The 23864-nt window shown below is 38.8% G+C and overlaps 1 protein-coding gene across 1 annotated transcript in view; it reads right to left on the bottom strand.

Moving 5' to 3' along the window:
* LOC138754106 (phosphatidylethanolamine-binding protein 4) overlaps positions 1-23864 on the bottom strand; it is a 328885-nt gene that overhangs the window by 199855 nt on the left and 105166 nt on the right. Inside the window, exon 4 of the mRNA XM_069917930.1 lies at positions 15318-15416. Coding sequence (XP_069774031.1) covers positions 15318-15416 — 99 coding nt within the window. The remainder of the gene's footprint in view (positions 1-15317; positions 15417-23864) is intronic.

The raw sequence follows: 23864 nt of genomic DNA on the forward strand, positions 1-23864 counted from the left end.
AACCCCGATACCTGGTAACCCCTTCAGACAGTATCGAGCCATTCTCCATCAGCCCACGCCCTGGTGTGGGTTCTTGGAACACAGTTACCTGCAGCCCAGGGACTACTGTGTTCCTCGCCTCAAGTCACCAACGTATATTCTTCACCCTCTGAACCCCTCACTGGTACTCTATCATGGTCACTGTCCCATGAGTCATCTTCTCTACTTCTCCCTCCCTTTTATTTTGAATATTTTATTTAAAAATTTTCCATACATGTAATAATCAAGATTTAATGTAATAGATGTCCCAAAAGAACAAATTAGAAATTATATACATGATGGTATTTACACCCCCATCCAAATTCTCCACCCAGACCCCCCCTCCCACAAAATAACCAATAATAAAAAATATAATATAGTTATATAATAGAAAAAGAGAATTTTCAGGATTGCACATAGGGATGTAGCCTAACACAAATTTTTTAAAAATTCATTAACATAATTCAGAGGAGATTCTTGCAGCTCCAGTGACAAAGGAAGGACAATTTTACAAATTTAAACCTAATATTTGGGTATACAGGCGTCAAATTTGCAAAAACATAGGATATTTATTTCTGAAACTATATGTAATTTTTTTCTAAAGTAATACAACTTTGAATTTCTACATTCCATCTTGCCATACACAAACATGTATCTGATTACCAAGTAACTGCAATACATGTCCTTGCCACCGCTAATGCAACTTTAACAAATTGCAATTGATAATTTTAATGCAGGTCTTGTTCCTTCAATATTTCCCAATAGAAATAAATCTGGATTTTGTGGAAATACGACACCTGTAACTCATTCCAACAATTTCCCAAAATCCACTCAAAAAGGTCTTACCTCAGGACAAGACCAAGTTGAATGCAAAAATGTTGCAACATCACACCTAAAATATTGGTCTGATAAATCTGATTTTAATCTATTCAATTTCTGTGGTGTAAGATATAACTGATGTAAAATTTATATGGAACTAATCTATACCTTACATTTATAGTGTTAATCATACAATCCCAACATCTTTGTTCATCAATTATAATGTTCAAATCTAATTCCCACCTCTGTCTAAATTTATGAACTTTACGCTTAGGAGGTCCTACTTATAATAAAGAATATATCATAGATGTCAATATCTTAACAATTTCTGTCCTAATAAGAAGTTCTACTTCAGTACATCGAGGTAACAACATGGTTGGTCCTAACTTAACCCTCAAATATGCTTTTAATTGAAAATAAGAAAAAAAGGTATTTTGAATTATTCCATATTTATTTCTCAATTGCTCAAATGACATTAATTGGCCCCTTTCATTAATCTTCAACACATATGATTGCCTTACGAAAACAAATATCCAAAAATTGATTATCTCGAAAAAGATATGAAAATTTTGAATCAAAGGCATTTTGGGCGATATACATCTTCTTACACCAATTTCCTCATTTATTTTATTCCAAATATTAATCAAATGCTTCAACAATGGTGTTTCTTTATCACCAGCCATTAATTTTGAACCCATTTATATATAAATTCTTCTGTTTTTTTCTCACCTATTTTATTCAATTCTATTTTAACCCATGCTGGCTTTTCTTCTCATTCAAAAAAAGAAGTAAGAAATATCATTTGTGCCACTCAATAATAATTTTTGAAATTAGGAAGCAATAGTCCTCCCAATTCATATTTCTATGTTAACTTCTCGATACAAATTCTTGACATTGTACCTCTCCAGTCGAATTTTCTTACATATTTATTCAGTCACTGAAAATTTTTTTTGAGGTATTAAAATAGGTAAGGTTTAAAAAAGATATTGTAATCTTGGGAATATATTCATGTTAATACAATTAACCCTTCCCACTACAGTTATTGGTAGATTAGTCCACTTTTTAAACTCTTCCTCAATCTTTTTAAATAATGGTAAATAATTCAATTTATATAAATGTTTCAGATTGTTATCTTTGCGAATGCCTAAATATTTTAAATCCCCTTTTCTCCATTTAAACTGGGTATCTCTTTGACATTGAGAACAATCACCTTCTGTAATGGCATAATTTCACTTTTATTCCAATTTATTTTATAAACCAAAACTATTCCGTATTCTTCTAATTTAACATAAAATTTTCATAAAGCTGTCTCGGGCTCAATCAAGTATATTAAAACATCATCTGCAAATTAACTAATTTTATGATCTTCTTGAACTACCTTAAATCATTTAATTTCCAAATCACTCTGAATTACTTCAGCAAGTAATTCTATAGCTAAAATAAACAAAGCTGGAGATAAAGGTCATCCTTGTCGACTTGACCTCATCATTCGAAACAGTGCAGATATTTGTCCATTAGTCACTACTTTAGTTTTGGGATTATTATACAATGCCCTAATCCAGTTCACAAAGTCAATCCAAGTCCGAATTTTTGCAGCACCTTAAACAAAAAAAATCCCACTCAAGTCTATCAAATGCTTTTTATGCATCTAGAGCCACTGCAACACTCTTCCTCTCCTATAGTGCTGTGAATTATACTAAATAATCTAGCTATATTTTCAGATGAGTGTCTCTTTTTTTACAAAACATGTCTGATCTATATTTATTAATTTAGGTAACAGTTTAATCATTCTATTTGCCAAAATTTTTGCAACAATTTTATAATCCACATTTAATAATGAAAAAGGCCTGCAAGATGAAGGCTTTAAAGGATCTCTATCTTTTTTTTAGGGATCACTGTAATTATTGCCATTGAAAATGATTCTGGGAGAGTACTGGCTTCTGAAGCTTGATCTAATACTTCCATAAAAATAGGAATTAATAAATCTTTAAATTCTTTATGAAATTCAGACAGAAATCCATCCTCTCCTGGAGACTTATTGCTCTGTAATAAGCTCATAGCTTCCCTCACCTCTGCCTGAGTAAAAGGAGCATTCAGTTAAGTTTGCTCTTCCAAACTTAATATAGGCAAAGTTATCTATGATAAATATCAATCTATTTTATTTTCATTTTTTATAAATTTGGAGCTATATAATTTGAAATAAAAATTCTTAAATTATTAATTTATTTCTTGAGGTTTATAAGTAACAACATTAGTATCCTTTTTAATTGCATTAATTGTTCTCAATATCTGTTCTGCTTTTAATTGTCAATCAAGTACTTTATGTGATCGCTCTCCTAATTCATAACATCTTTGCTTTATTCTTATTTTTTCTCTGCTCTTTGTAATGTATTATATTGATTTTTTAATTAATTAATTGCTTACACTCATCTTCAGAACCCTGCTTTTGAAGATCATTTTCCAAAACTGTTATTTCTCTTTCTAATTGATCAATCTCTCTTGTATACTCCTTTTTAATTTTATAAGTAAACCTTATAATTTGACCTCTTAAATATGCTTTCAAAGCTTCCCATATAATACACTTATCATTTACCAAGTTCATATATGTATTACAAAATATCCGAATTTGTGTTCTAACAAACTCACAAAAATCTTTTCTTTTCATAAAGAATTCAGTCTCCATCTATAAATCATTTTCTCCTTATCAGGCATTTCCATCATTATTAATAAAGGTGAATAATCTGATAGAATTCTCACTTTATAATCGGCTTCAAAAATCCTAGGTTTCATTTGTAATTTGTGCTGAGATTAAAAATAAATCAATTCTAAAATAAGAATCATACCTACTTGAATAAAAATAATAATCTTTCTCTCTAGGATGAATCCTCATCCATACATCTATTAAATTCAAATATCTCATTAAGACCAATGTAGCTTTTGCTACTTTTGTTCTCGGCACTACTTGAGCAGATCTAACAATGGGTCTAAACAAAACATAAAATCCCCTCCTATTAACATATTATCATGTGCCTCTGCCAAATTAAAAAATATTTCTTGAATAAATTTCTCATCATCAATATTTGGAGTATACAAATTTTTAAAAGTCTGCAATTCAGAATCTATTTGACAATGCAACATTACATATCTCCCTACTGGGTCCATCATAGCATTTTGAATTTTTAATTAGAAGATTCTTTTTTAATCAAAATTGCCACACCTCTTGCCTTAAAATTAAATGAGGAAGATGCTACTTGTCCAACCCAATCCCTTTTTAATTTCAAATGTATTTTTTCAGTCAAATGTGTTTGAAGAACATCTACATCAACTCCCATTTTCTTAATATATGTTAACACTCTCTTCCTTTTCACAGTCCCGTTTATCCCGTTGACATTAAAATTTACAAACTTCATTACCTTACTCATCCTGCTAAAGTATAATCCACCCCCTTCCTTTACATCCCCCCTACAAGTTTTGTCCTGTTTCCATTGTTTAATATCCTATGTGTCAGTATGCATCCCCTCCAGCAATCCAAATAGAAGAAAAAAGACAAATAAACATACAGACAATATATAGTTTTACTTCTCCCTCTCAAACAGGGGTGTGTGGTCTCCCCATTTTTTGGTTCCTTGTGCTAATCCCCTGCTTCCCCAGAGACTGCCACCCCTCAAGGCCACTGCTGAACATAAGCGCTGCCATTTTGGGCTCAGACTCCACGGTTGCAGGTTATTAAAATAAATCGATGGCTCCTTTAACAGGTCATTTAAAGCCTGCATGGAGCCAATGGCAGCCAGACTGGGCAGTTGGACCTCACGAGGAGTGCTACGACCTCACTTTCCGTGGGTCTGTACCAGTCGCAGCACTGTTGTTACAGCAGCCCTGGCAGAGCTGCCTTTTTTTCTTCTTGGTGAACCATTATATTATATAGTTTCAATCCAACTTCTCTGCTTTTTGCTACTTTCCTTGATTTATAATGCTCAGGATCCCATATACTTTTATAAATCATTTTTCAGTTTTCCCAACCAATACCCTTAACTTACTTTGTGCCTGCATTCTGTAGAAATGTATCCTTTGTTTTTCAACACCTGGACATTACTAGCAATGCCAACATTTATTGCCCGTTCCTTTGCATTATTCTCACATTATTACCACCAAAATGTATCGTTTGTTTTTCAACACCTGGACGTCACTTGCAATGCCAACATTTATTGCCTATTCCTTTGTATTGTTCCAACATTATTCCCACCAAAATGTATCATTGTACACCTACTATTAAATTTTATTTTGAACTGTTTCACAAGCATGCAAATGCCATTTTTAAGTGTATAAGTACACACTTTCAGGAATAGTCTGCTCTGTACATCCAAGTTCAGGTCATTGACATGCATCAAGAAAAGCAGTAGACTTAACAGGATTGCACTGGACTTCTACAGCATAGATAAAGTACACAAAGTTAGTAAAGAGAGTAGAAGCCCTGAGGTTAGGGCTGGGAAAACCCACAACATCTACAACTCTTGAAAAGATATCGTTCAGGCATGACGAATTTGAATCAAGGCTCAGCCATTGCTGGGCCTATGTGCACACCAAACACCAAAACCCAGAGATCATCTATCAGGACCAGAGGTTGACCAATATCAAGCCTGAGCACCAGAAACCAGAATAGGCTGGACAGCTCTTTCACTGCTACTATTCCAATTTCAAAGAGAGATGTTGCAGCCATGATGGGTTGTAAGTTTCATTGAATTATCATTCTTACCCCGTCCTTCCTCCAGGAGATTTTTTTGAAAAGCAGGCACATAGAAACATAGAAGATAGGAGCAGGAGTAGGTCATTCGGCCCTTCGAGCCTGCTCTGCCATTCAATGAGATCATGGCTGATCTTAAAGTTCAGTACCCCATCCCCGCCTTCTCTCCGTAACCCCTAATTCCCTTATACTGAAGAAATATATCTAATTCCCTCTTAAATATATTCAATGAACCTGCCTCTACTGCCCTCTGTGGCAATGAATTCCACAGATTCACCACCCTCTGAGTAAAGAAATTCCTCCTCATCTCGGTTCTAAATGGTTTGCCTATTATCCTCGAACCATGACCCTGGGTTCTGGACTCCCCCACCATTGGAAACATCCCTTCCGCATCCATTCTGTCCAGTCCTGCCAGAATTTTATATGACTCTATGAGAACCCCTCTCAATCTTCTAAACTCCAGCGAATACAATCCCAAATTGCGCAATCTTCCCTCATAAGTTATTCCTGCCATTCCAGGTATCAGCCTGGTGAATCACCTTTGCACTCCCTCCATTGCAAGAACATGCTTCCTCAGATAAGGCGACCAAAACTGCACACAATACTCCGGGTGTGGTCTCACCAAGGCTCTGTACAGCTGCAGTAATGTGTCCTTATTCCTATACTCAAACCCTCTTGATATGAAAGCCAACATACCATTTGCCTTTTTAACTGCCTGCAGTACCTGCATGCTTGCCTTCAGTGACTGGTGCACAAGAATCCCTCGGTCTCTCTGCACTTCCCCATCTCCCAATCTATTGCCATTCAAATAGTAATCTGCCCTCCGGTTTGTATTATCAAAGTGGATAACCTCACATTTATCCACATTGTAATGCATTTGCCATGTATCTACCCAGTCCCCCAATTTATCAAAATCACACTGGAGCTTCCTGACCCCCCTCTTCAGTACACACAACCCCTCCTAGCTTAGTGTCATCTGCAAATTTGGAGATATTACATCCAATCCCCTCATCTAGATCATTTATGTAAATTGTAAACAGTTGTGGTCCAAGTACAGATCCTTGTGGCACCCCACTGGTCACCGCCTGCCACTCAGAAAATGAGCCATTTATCCCAACTCTCTGTCTTCTACCTGCCAGCCAGTTCTCAATCCACATCAATACCTTGCCCCCAATCCCATGAGCCTTGATTTTGGAAGCCAGTCGTTTATGTGGGACCTTATCGAAGGCCTTTTGGAAGTCCGGGTACACCACATCCACTGGCTCTCCCCCATCTATTTTACCTGTCACCATCTCAAAGAATACCAATAGATTTTTCAAGCATGATTTTCCTTTTGTAAATCCATGTTGACTCTGTCCAATCCCTTCTCTGCTAGTCATATGCTCCGCTATTACATCCTTAATAATGGATTCCATCATTCCATCCTTAATAATGGATTCCATCATTCCATCCTTAATAATGGATTCCATCACTTTGCCCACTAAGGCTCACCGGCCTATAATTCCCTGCTTTTTCTCTACCCCCTTTTTTAAATAGTGGGGTAACATTAGCTACCCTCCAATCCATGGGTACTGATCCTGAGTCTATCGAGTTCTGGAAAATAATTCTTAAAGCATCTGCTATCTGAATGTCCACTTCCTTAAGTATCCTAGGATGTAGATTATCAGGCCCTTGGGATTTATCGGCCTTCAATCCCTTCAATTTCCCCAAGACCATGTCCTTAGAGATACTGATTTCATTCAGCTCCTCCCTTGCATTAGTCTCTGTTTCACAACATCCTTGGGAGGTTATTTGTATCCTCTCTTGTGAAAACAGAACTAAAGTAAGAATTTAATTGGTCTGCCATTTCCTTATTCCCCATTATATATTCCCCTGATTCTGACTGTAAGGGACCTACTCTGGATTTCACCAATCTTTTCCTCTTGACATATCTATAAAAGCTTTTGCAGTTGGTTTTTATGTTTGCCGCAAGCTTACTTTTGCAATTTTTTTTGCCCTCTTGATTAATCCCTTTGTCCTCCTTTGCTGCATCTTGAACTGTTCTCAGACTTTGGATTTGGTACTTTTTTTTTGCCAATTGATATGGTCTCTCTTTGGACCAAATTCCCTTGTTATCCACAGTTGAGTCACTTTTTTTGGTTTATTTTTATGCCAAACTGGTATAAACGATTTCTGCAATTCTTCCATTAGATCTGTGAATCCTTTCCATTGTCTATCCACCATCAACACCCCCCCCCCCTCCATAAACACCACCCAATCAATCTTACTCAACCCCTGTCTCATACCATCATAATTCCATTTATTTAAATTCAGGACCTTAGTCTCAGTTTTAATTTCTTCACTCTCCATGTCGAGTGAGAATTCAATCATATTGTGATCGCTCCTACCCAAAGGACCTCGTACAACAAGATTGCTGATTAGCCTCTTTTCATTGCATAATACCCAGTCTAAAATGGCCTGCTCCTGAGTTGGCTCCTCGACATATTGGTCTAGATAACCGTCCCATAAACATTCAAGGAATTCCTCCTCCTCAGTATTTTTACTAATTTGGCTAGTCCAATCTATATGTAAATTAAAGTCTCCCAAGATGACAGCTGTTCCCTTATTGCGTGCTTCTCTAATTTCTCATTTTATGCCTTCCCTCACCTCTACATTACTATTTGGAGGCCTATATACCATCCCCACTAACGTTTTCCACCCCTTACTATTCCTCAGTTCTACCCATATAGATCCCGCATCTTCCGAGTTAATATCCTTCCTGTCAATCGTGTCGGTCCCTTCTCTCACCATCAATGCTACCCCACCCCTTTTTCTTTCTTGCCGATCCCTCCTAAATATTGTATACCCCGGGATGTTAAGTTCCCAGGCTTGCCCACCTTGCAGCTATGTTTCTGTAATCCCAATCCAATTGTATTTATTTGTCTCAATTTCCACAGCCAATTCATCTACCTTGTTCTGAATGTTTCTTGCATTAAATGCAAGAAATGCCCCAAGAATCAGAATCAGAACCTATTGTAATGAACAAGTCACAAAATTCATTGTTTTGTAGCAGCATCACAGTGCAAACATTTATATTTATTTATTTAAACATACAGCATGATAACAAGCCACTTCGGCCGATGAGTTCGTGGTGCCATAAACCTACACTCCCGGTACATTTTTGAACAGTGGGAGAAAACTGGAGAAAACCCATGCAGACACGGGGAGAACATACAAACCCCTTACAGACAGTGCGGTATTCAAACTTCAGTCTGGTCCCAATTACTGGTGCTGTAAAGGAGATGTGATAATCACTATAAACCACCTTAGAAAAATAAAGCACAAAAAGTAGAATTAAGGCAGTGTCTTAAAATCTGAGGACAGCAGGGAAGAGGTTGTCCTTGTGCATCTGAGTGCTCATCTTCAAGCTCCTTTTTCCCAATGGTAGCAGAGTGAAGAGAACATGGCCTAGGTGTTGGGGGTTCTTGAGGATAGAAGCTGCTTACTTAAGAAACTGTCTCTTGCAGATGTCTCCAATGGAGTGAAGACTGGAGCCCGTGATGTTGCAGGCTAAGTTAACAATCCTCTGGAGCTTTTTCTTGTCCTGAGTGTTGGCACTGCCATAACAGATCAGCCAGAATGACTCTTTGGTGACATACTGACTCTCCTCAAATATCTCATAAAGTATAACCGCTGATGAGCCTTCTTCATGATTGCATCGACATGGAGGCTCCAGAACAGATCCTCAGAGATGTTGACATCCAGGAATTTGAAGCTCTTACCCTCTCCACTACTGAGCCCTCGATGAAGCTTGGATCGTGTTCTCCTGATTTTCTCCTGATACATGGGACTGGAAAATGTTTGTCCTCTAGAATTGAAGTGTGAACGCTTATCTTTTTGGTGGAATAAAATCTCTTTTATATATTTTTTTCTGAAATGATTTGAGTGTTGTCTTTGAAGTAAAACATGAAAATCTATAGACACCGTGGATGAAGTCAAAACACAAAGCTGGAGAAAGCAGGTCAAGCAGTGTCCTTTATATAGCAGAGTTAAAACTACGTAACCCATGTTTCGGGCTAGAGCCCTTCATCAAAGTATGGAAAAATGTCAGCAGGCGTCCAAAAAAAAGTGGGTGGTGGGGAAGTGTGGTTGTAAAGGCTGGAGGTGATTGGTGGAGAAGGGAGGGAGGTGACTGCAGCGATCAAGGGGAGGAGGGGTGGCTAGGTGATAGAAGGGGGAAGGGAGCAAAAACTAGAAAGGGGAAGGGAAGGTGGGAGGGAGAAAGAGGAGAGCAGATTAGCACAAACCGGAAAAGTCAATGTTAATGCCATCTGGCTGGAGAATGCCCAGATGGGAAATCAAGTGTTGTTCCTCCAATTTGAGGGTGGTCTTGGTGGGATGGTACATAAGGTCAGACATGCGAGTATGGGAGTGTGACACAGAACTGAAATGGTTGGCTACTGGGAGGTCTCTGTCACTGGTGTGGATGCAAAGGAGGTGCTCAACGAAGCGATCTCCCAATCTGTGCCCAGTCTCTCTGATGTAGAGAAGGCCACAAAGGGAACTGGATGAAGGAAGAGGTGTGGTCATTTGTGAGACCTCCTGCGATCACAGGGGAAGGTGCTGGGGGTGGGGGGGAGGTGGAATTAGTGGGGATGGATGAGCGCATGAGGAAGAGAGTGTTGTCTTTGAAGTTTACTAGTCATAGTTCAAGAAAAAAAGTATATTAAATGTATTTTTCCACCTAATATAACTACATTTAATGTAAACTGTTAGAGGAGATGGTCCATCAATTCTGCACTGATCTCAGCATCTTCCTTTATACAGTGTGCCTTCTTGTGGTTCTGCCAACAAATAAGCCCTGCCCATAAAAACACTGCCCATTATTATTTCAATGTAATGTTGGCACTACTGCCCAGATCCATCCCTTTGTAAGCATCAATCTATTTCCGAATCTAAAAATAAAATATCTAATCTCTACTTCCTCTGTTTCCTGTCACAAAGCCAATTTCTAATCCTTATCGTGTCTGTCCATTCTCTCCAGGTCCTTCAGTATTTCTGATATGCCTACTTTGTTGCATTTTACTCATACAATTTGACTGTTGGCATCAAAAAATGCAATCAACTGGTCAAAAATCCTGTTTCATACATGAGCCAAACAGGGATGTTTCTAAAAAGATGTCAAGGTCAAGTCAAGTTTATTGTCATCTAATTACACAAGTACAACCCAACGAAACAGTGTTCTCTGGTCCTCGGTTCAAAACATGCAGACACACAGTCAGATGTTCAACATCAACTCATTATATTCCAACCAGTTCCAGGATTAAAAATCTGTTTGATGTTTAGATAATAGACCCGAAATTTGGCCCAGTTATTGGCGTCACATGACCAGAAAATTTTTAACAATCTTTCAATCAGAATGATTAAGTATCAATTAAAGAGATATCACCATTGTTACACCTAAGATAAGATTCAGATTTCAGATTGTCAGAGTACATACATGACATCGCATACAGCCATGAGACGGTTTTCCATGTGGGCGAGACAGAATTACAGTGGAACCCCGATTTAATGCACCTCAATTTAATGTGAATTTGAATATAATGCGATGAGTCGTTGGACCCCAATGTATACTAGGTATGCGCTGCTTAACATCCACATTCCGTTCTTTGAGAAGGGATGTTAAGTGAGCCCATTTTTAAAGATGCAGTACCAGGGATGGCCATCCTGTGGCGCAGCAGATGTTTTGAAGTGGCATGTCTAAATGATTAAGGTAAATACAGTAATGTTTATCTTGGTGGGAAATTCATCGTATGGATGAAGGGGGGTCCTGCTACCAACAGGGGTGGGGGTGTTGGTGAGTGTTTCCTCGAAGGGGGGGTGAGTGCTACTGTGAACGGGGGGGGGGATGGGGGAGGCGGGTGAGTGCTGCCACGAATTGGGGGGGGGGGAGAGTTGTGCTGCCGCAAACGGGGAGGGTGGGTGCTGCTGCGAGTTGGAGAGGTGAGTGCTCCCCCGAACGGGGGACAGTGAGGTGGGGGGTTGTGCTGCCATGAGCGAAGGGGGGCTCTACCGTGATTGATGTGTATATATTGTACACAGTGACATCCCAATTTAGCATGACCCTGCTTTTTTCATGATGCGATTTTTTTGGATCCCAACTATTACGTTATAACAGGGTTCCACTGTACCACACAAAAAAACTGACTCACGATACACATTTAATGAAAAATATAAACAAATGGAGTGTGCAATACAGAGAAAAAAATCAATGAAGTGCTAACGTAAGTGTTCTTAAATGAGTCTCTAATTGAGTTTGTTGTTGAGGAGTCTGATGGTGGAAGAATAACAGCTGTTCCTAAACCTGGTGGTGCAAGTCTTGTGGCACATATACCTCTTTCTTTTTTTTGTAATTTTTTTATTTATCGCACTATGAACCATATCAACCAATATATTTACAGATGCATCTTGTTAAATATACACAGTGACATTTTCTCTTTTTTCCCCATCCCTCCCTCCCACCCCCCTCCAAAAACAGTAACTGTTGAACATATAAAATACAATAAAACAATATCTTTATACAAAAGGAATACAAACAAAAAAGATGTGTCATCTACTTATTCATATTAAATCTGATTGTTTATTTTCTTATCATTTTAGGTGGTGGTGGTCCGAGGCCTGCTCTTTCTATTACGTTACATATATGGTTCCCAGGTTTTTTCAAACATTGTAACTTTAAATTATATGTCTTTTAAATTATATGTGATTTTTTTCCAATGGGATACACTTACATTTGGTTTTATATTCCATTAATGTTTATAAGCATTATAAACATTAATATGTTTATATTAATAAACATAATATAAACATAATATTTTATTTATTTAACACCAAATGAACCCCCCCTCACTCCTTGGGTTGCCCCTTGCCCCTTGACAGCAACCACAACTCCCCTTTCCATTCGGTTTGCAAACTTACTCACAAGCATCAACCGATTTTGCAGTGACCATTATTCTCCCACTGTTTTCCTATACATATAACAAAGCTCTCTCTCTTTTTCCCCCTTCTTTGCCTTCTCTTATCCATATTTAAATCTTTATATATACATCATCTTTACTTTATAGCTTTGTATATTTTCTTGCCAGTCATCCTTCTTGTCACTCCTCCTCCTCTCTTCTGTCCTGCAAATGTTCAGCAAATTCTTGGGCTTTCTTTGGGTCTGAGAACAGTCTATTCCGTTCCCCAGGAATAAATATTTTGAGTACTGCTGGATGTCTTAATATAAAGTTATAACCTTTCTTCCATAAGATTGTTTTCGCCGTGTTGAATTCCTTCCTCTTCTTTAAAAGTTCGAAGCTTATGTCCAGGTAAAAAAATGTATTTTGTCCCTTATATTCCAACGGCTTATTGTCTTCTCTAACCTTTCTTGCCTGCTCCAGTATGTTCTCTCTTGTCGTATATCTTAGAAGTTTTACCAATATGGATCTAGGTTTTTGATGTGGTGGCGGTTTTGGAACTAGTGCACCCTTTCAATTTCTATTTCTTCATGTGAATCTGTCGTTCCCAACACCTTCGGGATCGATCCTTTTATAAATTCCTTCATATCTGACCCTTCTTTGCCTTCTTTCAGGCCCACTATTTTTATGTTTTTTCACCTACTGTCGTTTTCCAATACGTCATTTATTTGTGACAATAAATCTTGTGTCTCTTTAATTTTTTTTCGCTCTCTTTCAACTTCCCTTTTAAATCATTTATCTCCATTTCTACAGCAGCTCCTCATTCCTCTACATTTTCTACTCTTTTCCCTATTTCATTCATGACCAACTCTAAGCTTTGCATTCTGTCTTCAGCACTTTTCTTTTTTCTTTTGATTGAAGTAAATTCTAATGATGATAGCCATTCTTTTAATGACCTACTTTGTTCTTCAAAAAAGGCTTCTTCCTCTTCTTCTTCTGTGACTGTAACTATGCCTGTGTCCTCTTCTCTCCTCTTTATCTGTGTATCTTCATCCTTCTCTGATGAGCTGCTTTTGTATCCTTGCTGGGCCTCCAACTGCTGTGTCTTCTGCTGTTGGGCCTCCTGCTGCAGGTCGACCAGTTGTTGGGCCCCCCGCTGTAGGCCGACCCACTGCTGGGCCTCCTGCTGCAGGTCGTCCCCCTGCCGGTCTCCCCATTGCTGCTCATCCTCTTTCAGCCCTTCATTCTATTTCTTACCACTCTTCTTTTCTTTTTTCTTGCTTACTTTCCCTAGCCAAACACCCCGATACTGGGTATCTCTCAGCTGGCCGCTCCTTAGCTGAGTCCCCCTCCTGCCGGCGTTAACCTTTTCTTTTACGCGCACTGCGCACCTTTTCTTGGCTCTGAGAGCCATTTTTGAAGTCTGCCGGTCGGGAGGACACAGCTCCTCTGGGGACTCACCAACATCAGAGATTGGCCGCTCCTCTCCACGGTGGCTCCCTGCTCCAATGTTCAGGTAAGGCTTTCTTCTTTCTTCTCCAGTGATTTTCCTACTTCCCTTTTCTCTGTTATTCTTACTTTCTCTCTTTTAGGTGCCATCTTCTGTCTCTTCTCTGTAACTTTATCTTTCTCTTCCTGTATTTTATGTTTATTGAGCTCTGTTTTTTCAAACTTTTTTTTCTTTTCTCTGGAGAGGGCTGGTTCCACTCGACCAGCCACTACTCCATCGTGTGACTCCTCCCCATATACTCTTTCTTGATAATAGCAGAGTAAACAGAGCATGTGCTGGGTGGTCTGGATCCTTGATGATGCATTAAATGCATTAAAATAAAAAACAAGAACAGGTTCAAGATTCTTTACAACATTACAACCGCTATGGTTAACGTAGCAGTTAGCAAACCACTGTGACAGTGCCAATAATCAAGGTTTCAAATCCTGCGCTGTCACTAAGAAGTTGGATGTTCCCCCTATGTCTCTGTAGGTTTTCCCCAGGGGATCTGGCATGTAATTGGGCAGCATGGGATTGTGGGCCACCAGGGCCTGTTACCATGCTGCGTGTCTAAATTTAAATTTAAATAAATCGAAGGAGGCTATTTCACCCAGAAAGTTCTGCCAACTCCAAGAGCTAACCCATCATTAATTATATTCGCATCAATTGTCCGCCAACTTATTGATACACTGGGGGCAATCTTCAGTGGTCATTTAACATAGCAACGTACATAACTTTGGGCTTAGGGGAAGGGGAAAATAAACAGAAGGAAACTCGTGCAGTCACAGATGTCCCTTGTCCATTTCTCTCTGCAGACCCCACATTCAGGCAGCGTCAGAGGCCAGAAAACAAGACTTGCACAACCATTTACAGGAACAGCTGCTTCCCCTCTATCATCAGACTCCTCAACAACAAACTCAATCCAGGGACTAATTTAAGGATTCTTACTTTTGCACTTTATTAATTGCAGTCATTTTGTTTAGTTTTTTTTTGTTTACATGTGTTCGCTGAGTCCAGTTTTTCATTTTGCACGACCAATAAGTGGTAATTCTGCCTCACCTGCAGGAAAAAGAATCTCGGGGTTGTTTATGATATCTTGTATGTATTCTTTGATAATAAATCTGAAATCTGAATCTGATGCTATGAGGCAGAAGCTGTGCCACTGGGAACGGAATTTGAGACTGCTGTTTGGAGGTTTAGCCAAAGAATTAGCATTGCTACAAATCAACACATTAATAAAATAAAATATCAGAAATAAATTGCCAGAGTATAACAAGATGAATTATCTATATCCTCATCATCAGATGTCACTTACTTGTACTTTGGTCACCAACCAATGTCTCCAGTAACGGTATTTAGGATTTTTTCTGCTTGGAGCATCAGGATCCACCATTATGAGCACATGCATCATGTCCTGTTCGACAAATATAATGGGCCACAATGAAAAATACTGCACCACACAAAGACAATAATTATCCAGTTGTAATCATGTCACCACACTACAAAACTAACAGGATACGAAGAATCCCATCAGTGATAGAGCCTTAATGTAACGTAGCAAGTGAGTGTTCTTTTTTAAATTATCAAACCAACAATATGACAACCAATATCAAAATAAATAAATGGATGCAGACATACAAATATTTTTATATTAAAATACCATCTGCATAATTTGTTTTCAGCCTTCATAATCAATAATAAATATTACTTTCCATCCATTAAGTATCTACAGCCCATATTATTTTCTTGATCCACAATTCAATTTCCATCAATCAGACTACACAAAAGAAAAGCTAACCATTGTTTAACTTAGAATATGGAGAAATAAGTTTGATTTTCTCTGATTGATCATCCAAGTCTAGATTCAGAAATTTGACGGTTGAAAAATAATTGTACAATACACCTTACCAAGTCTGCAGTTGCCCGTTCAAAAGGAAGAATAGCAATTCTTGTGAATTGCTTTTCAAGTTTATTTTATTTAAAAAGATCTGAATGGCAGATTTTCTCCATAACCCCATTTCTTCTTAATACGATCTTTATTCTTTTTGGTTCATTTTTATTTTTGTGTAATATTTTAAACAGAATAATCAAATCCATAAAATGATATATGCCTGTTTCTGTTTGAGCATAACCAAATTTTTACCTGTAATATCAAAACTCAATGACAGATGAAAATAATGGAGCTGAGTTCAAATTTAAATCTCTTTTCATGAATAGTTGAAAAATGTACATCTCATACTGGATCATGTCAGCTTCACCTTCCCTCCACCCAGTGATAAAATGCTTATCTTACATTTGGCAAGAGTTTAATGGAAAAGCAAAGACAGTACCAACTGTACGTGCAACAACAGTGCATTTCTTCATCCTTCTGATTCTCTAAGCCAGGTTCTCATGGTTCTGATCTTTGAAAGGCATCCTCAATCACGTCAAACTTCTTCCCTTATTCACTTCCTAATGGTGTGTGGCAAGGAAATAACGTATTTCCTTTATAGTCAAGGTCGGTGAATGAGACATTGATTTGAGTGAAATAAAATTGTTGAAAATACATCAAGTAGTGTGGAACATGAAACTATTTTTTTTCTAGTGAAAGATGGCACAAATCCAAAAATTTCCCAGTAATGGTTATTCAAGTATAATTAGATCTGTCTCATAACCATCCAAACAGGGATTGATTCTTCTCTCACCATAGTCTTCTTCCCCCAAGGTCACTAAATTGATCATAATTATCATGAACATTTAACAAAATAACATATGACTGCACTACGATGAATCAACATTCTGGATCAAAGCTTTGCATAATTTTACATTTTTAAATTTAAATTTTATTTTTTTAAATGAAAGTTTTTATAAATCAATGCAACATTAATGATAAAAATTGGGTTTTTTTTAAAATCAAAGCAAGGATTCAATATTGGAGATTTAAACATTATTCCAAGTTGGCATCAAGCAATCCACACTGTTTATCAGAGATGCTGGGCAATTTGTTCATCTCCACCCTATTCAAGAGAAATTTGAAATTTTTGTTGATACTGCAGGCAAATATCTCAACATCACTACTTCGTGTTTCATTCAGGGTCTTTAAAAAATCAAGGTTAAGACTGATGTAAAAAATATCAGACTTATTTGTCCATGGTAATGTAAAATTCAGATCAACGCAAATAAAAGTGAAGCGATGCCAATGAATAATGCGGATTTCACAAAGTTTAAGAAAGAATCACCATTTAAATGGCAAACACAAGCAATCCAATACCTAGGTATACAACTAGATAATAATCTAGGCCATCTATACAAACTAAATTATCAGCCATTAATGAAAAAATTACAAGACGACTTAGAGCACTGGAAAGACAACACTAACACTGATATAAAGGATAAACTGTATTAAAATGAATATCTTCCCAAGGATACAATACCTATTTCAATCTTTACCAATTCACCTAACAGAGAAATTCTTCAAGGAGCTAAAGAAAATAATAAGGAAATAACGCTAGATAAATTAACAGAATAGTACAAACAAGGAGGCTTACAACTACCAAACTTTAAGAATTATTATAGAGCAGCACAATTAAGATACCTATCAGATTTTTATCAAACAAGAGAAAAACCAGATTGGACCAGATTAGAGCTAGATAAAATAGGGGAGAAGATACCTGAACATATACTATATAAGTGGGATGAAAAATTGGTGGAACATAGGAATTCACCAGTATTGCACCATCTGCTCAACATTTGGAAGAAGATTCACGTAGAAAGGAATAAAATAAATTATCAACTACCAAAATTAATATTGACACAAAATCAACTAATCCCTTTCACAATAGATAATCTTTCCTTCAGAGAATGGGAGAGAAAAGGGATCAAAAGAATAGAAAATTGTTTTTCGGGAAATAAATTATTATCTTTTAACAAATGAAGGACAAATATAATATAACTCACGATACAATGTTTGCATACCACCAACTGAAAACCTACTTGAAGGACAAATTGGGAAGCAGGCTGAGGTTACCAGAAGGAAGCAATTTTGAATATGTGATTACGGACACAATGATAATTAAAAGATTTATAACAAACATGTACATCAAACTTCAAGAAAAGAAGAACGAAGAAACAAACTGTAAACCTAAACAAAAATGGGAACAAGATCTAAACATAAAGATAAAGAATGAAACATGGGAAAAGCTATGCTCCGGAACTATGAGAAATACAATAAACACGAGGTTACGCATGATACAATATAATTGGTTACGCAGGCTATACACCACGCCCCAAAAGTTAAATAAATGGGACCCAACAGTATCAGACAGATGTTTTCGCTGTAAGAAGGAAACGGGAACAATAGCCCTAGCTGTAGCAAAAAAATGTATTATGTCAACCTGGAAATTAGAAGACAACTTGAGAATACAACAATGGTACATAGAAATAAATAAATGTATTCCATTAGAAAAAATAACATATAATTTAAGAAATAACATCACAATATTCGATCAAATATGGGAACCATACATGAAACACAATAGAGAAATCCTACCACGGACCTCCACCACCTAAAAAGACAGAAGGAGAAGACAACGAAATGAACTGGCCCAGTATGTAAAAGTAAAAGACAAAAATTTCTTGTTTATTTTTATTAAGTGACGACATTGTTTAACGGGTTTAATGCATCATATAGATTGAACTTTGAATAAATGGGGAGGGGGGGTGAGGGAGGGAGGGAAGGGAGGGGGAAAAAGGGGAGAAAATGACACCGTATATATTCAAGAGAAAAATGTCTATGTATTTTGGTCAGTATGTTTCATAGTGTGAAAAATAAAAAAAATTTAAAAAAAGAAGAGCCTAGACTGTGCTGTAACATTGTATCATTATATTTTATAATATTCAATTATATTTTCAATAAAATTAGCCTCATAAACATGATACAGAAACATGAATCTGAAACCCTGCTCCAGTCAAAGTGAATGAAGGTTCTGAATTTTTGCTTGGCATCAATGGATACACATCACAAAAGAAACAAAAAAATTCCATCCTGCCGTTTACAATCAACCGCCATTTCAGTTACACAAAAATGAATGCTGCTAGGGAAACTGTTCCTTTTTTGGCCTCCTGAAATTTTAATCAGCCTGAATCTTTACAATGTTGTGAAATATTTTTCAACGAAAGAAATGGAGATATGAAAACCATTGTCTATATCAGAAAAATGACCCACACTTATGGGGGCTTATGAATGGCTATATTCATAATTTGGAAGTTATTGTCATAGTAGATGTGTTTATTTGTGCATGAAGATTTAAATATTTATTATTTTCACATGTAAAATTCAGGCAAAAAGGTAAGGCATCTCTGATTTTATTTTTGTTTAACCCAACAGTTTTGAGCATATCAAAATTACAGGCCACAACAAAGGCCAATGTTACAACTTTTTATGTAAAACACTTACAAATAAAACATATCTATTAAGAGTAAGAATCTCCTCCTGGCAGTGAGAAAACACCAAATATTTTACCAGTATGGAATTGTGCTGTATGAAGTCAAAACATTTCATGAGCACAACATATTGCGTTAGTAAAATTTCACAGTATTAATAACTGACTGTCAGCAATCTGTTAAACCATATGATGGGTTGATCATTTGACTTCACTTAATTTAACTCTTCTGCTAACAGGACTGTGCAAGACTGAGAACTTCTCTTTCTGTGCTCCCCACAATTAATTAAAGATTGATCATGCTCAATTTGAACTTTCAAAGTGTTTTACATGCAAATGTATTATCAGTAGAATACATGCGTGTTACACATCATTTTATGCTTGAAGCAATGTTGATCAACTTAAACTTGATGAAAACTTTATTGGCATCACGTTGACTTTCTGTTCAACATAAAGTGATTTATCATTACATTTGAAAGCAACAATAAGGTCTTGATTGATGGACATGATATCCATTCTTTCCACAGACTAACTACCCATTTCTCTATCTAATCCATTCATGTTCAATTCAAAGATCTGCATGAAATCTCTTAGAAGCAATCATGTTCTAGAATATTTACTATTATCTTTTACAGTACATAATGCTAATTCACTGCACTCCACTCCAATACTGTCCCAGCAGTTTCTACTCTGGTTCATATGATGGATTTGATTATTTCCTACAACAAATTCTTCTGTTTTTCCACATTTGTCACAGGATAGAAGATAAATTGGCATAATCACGTGCCACATCTACCCCTGGAGGTCCTAGTGAGACCTTTGCCCAGAAAATAAATACAGGAAAACCCCTAGTATCCAGCACCTATGCAGATTGGTAGATGTCAGATAAGCGAGTTTTCTGGTTGCTTGAGACTGAATGGAGAACTAATGGCTTGGCACCCCAATTTTAAACCTGTATTTTTTATTCATTTATTTTTGGCCATTTAGTTTGTCGCTTGCTTGAGGTTGCCGATTGCTTGAATAGTGGATAATAAGGATTTTATTGTAGTGCTTAAACACCTCATTAAAAGGAAGGTGCCTGGTTGACTAATTCTACAGCTCACAAAGCCCTAGGCTTCATACATGCCCAAGAAATATCCATCATTCATTCCACACCACAGCAGATCCAGACCTCAGCTGTGAGAGTGAGTGTGGACAGTGCTTCAGTTGGTGATCAGAAGGGTCAACGAGGGAGGGGGTAGATCATGCTCAGCTTCTGAAGAGTGGTGGGTGACAACTGGAGACAAAGTCATTGTGGCAAGCAGTTTTTAGATGGAGGAGACAGCCCAAGTTAATTTGGAGCTCAGTATTGGAACCGGGACGTGAAAAGATGCCGAGGGCGCTGAAAGTTTCCTGATCGTGCCAGAGGTTCAGATCTGGACCATTGATGGTAAGACTCGACTCTGGGTGGCTGCGGTAGTGCTGGAGGCGAATCCACGGACACTCGGTGATTCTGAGGGGATTCTTGATTCTCTTTCTCTGACTGTAAGAGACACCAGGCAATTTCTGCTGATGGCAAATAGGCAGACTAAAGCAAATTCCATGTAATAGTGCAGTTTTTATGACATGACAATAAAGGAATCTTGAATCTTGAGTTATTGGAGTATCCTGGAACTGAGGTATATGAAGAGGGAGGGTTGAAAAGGCGATCGGCGAAGAAGTAGGTCAGTCACACTAATGACTTCACACGAAGAGATCTGAGGAAAATCCACCACAAATTGTAAATAGTTAACTGAGAAAGAAGCTAGTTGAAATTCCATTTTTTTAGCACTGTGAGGACCTGCTTTCACATAGGACCCAGATCATAGAAGTGTTGGTTCTCGTTAGTGGGTATCATTCACATCCAAGGAGCATTAGCAAGTTATCTACTGAGTGGGAAAGTCATGGAGCTTTGAAATGCCATGAAATCTAAACACAAATCCTACTCCATGTAATTTAATATCTAGGCAAATGTCTGATGCCATTCCCATTATAATGTCAGGCATGCAATAACCCAGCAATGATGATGAAATTGCAAAAATGAATCCAAGTCAAGTTAACTTGCGACTTGTGAATAATTTGATTTGCATAACTACTTTTTCACCTATCAGAGGTCACAGAAAAGATACTATGTAAATAATCTTAGATGAGTTGCTTTTAGAAAGCTTACGACATTCTTTGTTATCTAATGAACTGTATAGAAACAACTACAATGCATCAATGATATTAATTAAAATGCCAAAGGTTACAATCAAGTAAATAGCTCTGAATAAAATGATTATAATTTCTGAAGTGCTGTTCCACAGGAAGCCAAATGCATAAACATGTAGCTTTCTCACAAATTAATTGGCATGAATATAGCCAAGACTTAGTTCTGGCAAATAACTATCTTATAAGGTAAATAGATATTGGAGAAGTATTAAGACAAAGGTAGGTCATTCAGACCCTTAAATACAGCTGCATAATTCCACTGAAATGCAACCATTTTGCAGTTATGGAGAAACTCGGCAGGTCATGCAGAATCCATGGAAAGCAGAAGATGGTCCTTCTTCAGGTGCAATGTAACTTCCTTTGCCCTTCTCCTATCAGTCTTTCCTGAAATTCTTAGCTCACAAAAATCTATGCACACCATTCACTTAATTAGCAAATATTCATTCGTCTTGTGGTGGTGTGAGCAGTTTGGAAAACACAGCCACCACGTTGAGGGTCGTTAATGATTGTTTTTATTCAAATTCAGCGCGCCCCTATAAGTGCAGCATGCGCTCAGTCACCTGGTGCATTGTGACATCATAATCGCTGCCCAGGGTGGGCACTGGAAGGGATGCTGGAGTCAGAGAGAAACCTCTGACAACGCCATTTCCCCATGGTTGCCCCGCCACATGGCGATACAAGCAGGGCCGGTTCGCCATGAGGATGCGTGCTGCCACACAACACCCCCCCAGAACTGGCTACGCATCCTGTCACTTTGGCAGCTGGACCCTGCGCTTGGGCGCGGCCGTCTGCACCAGCTATGTTAAGTCCAGATGGGCCGCCTTCAGGCGGTCCGCTGTAAAAAGTTCCTCTCTCCCCCCCCCAGCGTCCAGGGTGAAGGTTCCGCAGGACTTTGTGCAAGACTTTGTATGGCCCTTAATAGAGTCGCTGTAGTGGTGCACCTTGTGGTCTCCTCCACAAGGAAACGAACTGGGCCGAGTCGAGCTCTTTGGGGAGTTGAAACAGCCGGGTGCCGTGGCGTGCCTGAGTGAGGGAGGCCAGTCGCCTGCGTAGGTGCGCCAACAGGTTTCTGTCGGTGGCCGTGGTGTCAGGGCCTGGCAGGGAAAGCAGTGCGCCATAGACCATCTCCGCTGCTGAAGCCTGCAGGTCGTCCTTGGGTGCCGTCCTAATCCCAAGGAGGACCCAGGGTAGTTCATCCGCCCAGTCTGGTCCAGAGAGGCTGGCCATAAGCGATGCCTTCGGGTGCCTGTGGAACCTCGCCACCAACCTGTTGGACTGTGGGTGGTATGCTGTGGTGTGGGGGAGCTTGACCCCCAGGAGCTTCACCATTTGAGTCCACAGGGCAGGCATAAACTGCACCCCTCTGTCGCTAGTGATGTGCGCCAGGACTCCGAAACGGGCAATCTATTGGCTGACTAGAATCTTGGTGCATGTCTCCGCGGAGGCCTCCTTAATCGGGACGGCCTCCGGCACCTTGTGGCTCAATCCACCACCATGAGGAGGTAACGAGCCTCCTTGGACACCAGCAGGGGCCCAACGAAGTCAATGTGGATGTGTTGGAATCTGCAAACCGCCGGGTCGAAGTTCTGGATGGGGGCTTGCATGTGTCACTGGATCTTGGAGGTCTGGCACCTGGTACAGTTCCTGGACATTCCTGCCACATCCTTCTTCAGCCTGTGCCACGCAAACCACTCCACGACCATCCACATGGTTGTCTTTATCGCTGGGTGAGTGAGGTCGTGGATCAGACTGAAGACCTTCTCCCTCCAGTGCAGCAGGACCACCGGGCGCAGAATGCCTGTTGAGATGTCACAGATCAATGTGTCCGGGCTGCTGGGCACCCTGACATCGTTAAGTTTGAAGCCCGAGATGGCAGTCATCAAGGCCTGCTCTCCGCATCATTCCTCTGTGCCTGAGCCAGTTGCTCATAATCCAGGCCAGGCACGAGAGTGTTGATGACTGGACGGGAGAGCGCATCCCACTACATTGTCCTTGGCAGCCCTGTGTCGGATGTCGGTCATGAACTCAGACACGTACGAAAGGTGGCACTGCTGTCTGGTGGACCATGGATCCTTGCCATTGCCAGTGCTTGAGTGAGGGGCTTGTGATCCATGAAGGCTATGAATGGTCTCCCCTCGAGGAAGTAACGTAAATGGCGGATGGCCAAATACAGCACGAGGAGCTTCCGGTCAAAGGCGCTGTATTTGAGCTCC

Source organism: Narcine bancroftii, chromosome 2, assembly GCF_036971445.1.
Source record: "Narcine bancroftii isolate sNarBan1 chromosome 2, sNarBan1.hap1, whole genome shotgun sequence".
Taxonomy (NCBI): domain Eukaryota; kingdom Metazoa; phylum Chordata; class Chondrichthyes; order Torpediniformes; family Narcinidae; genus Narcine; species Narcine bancroftii.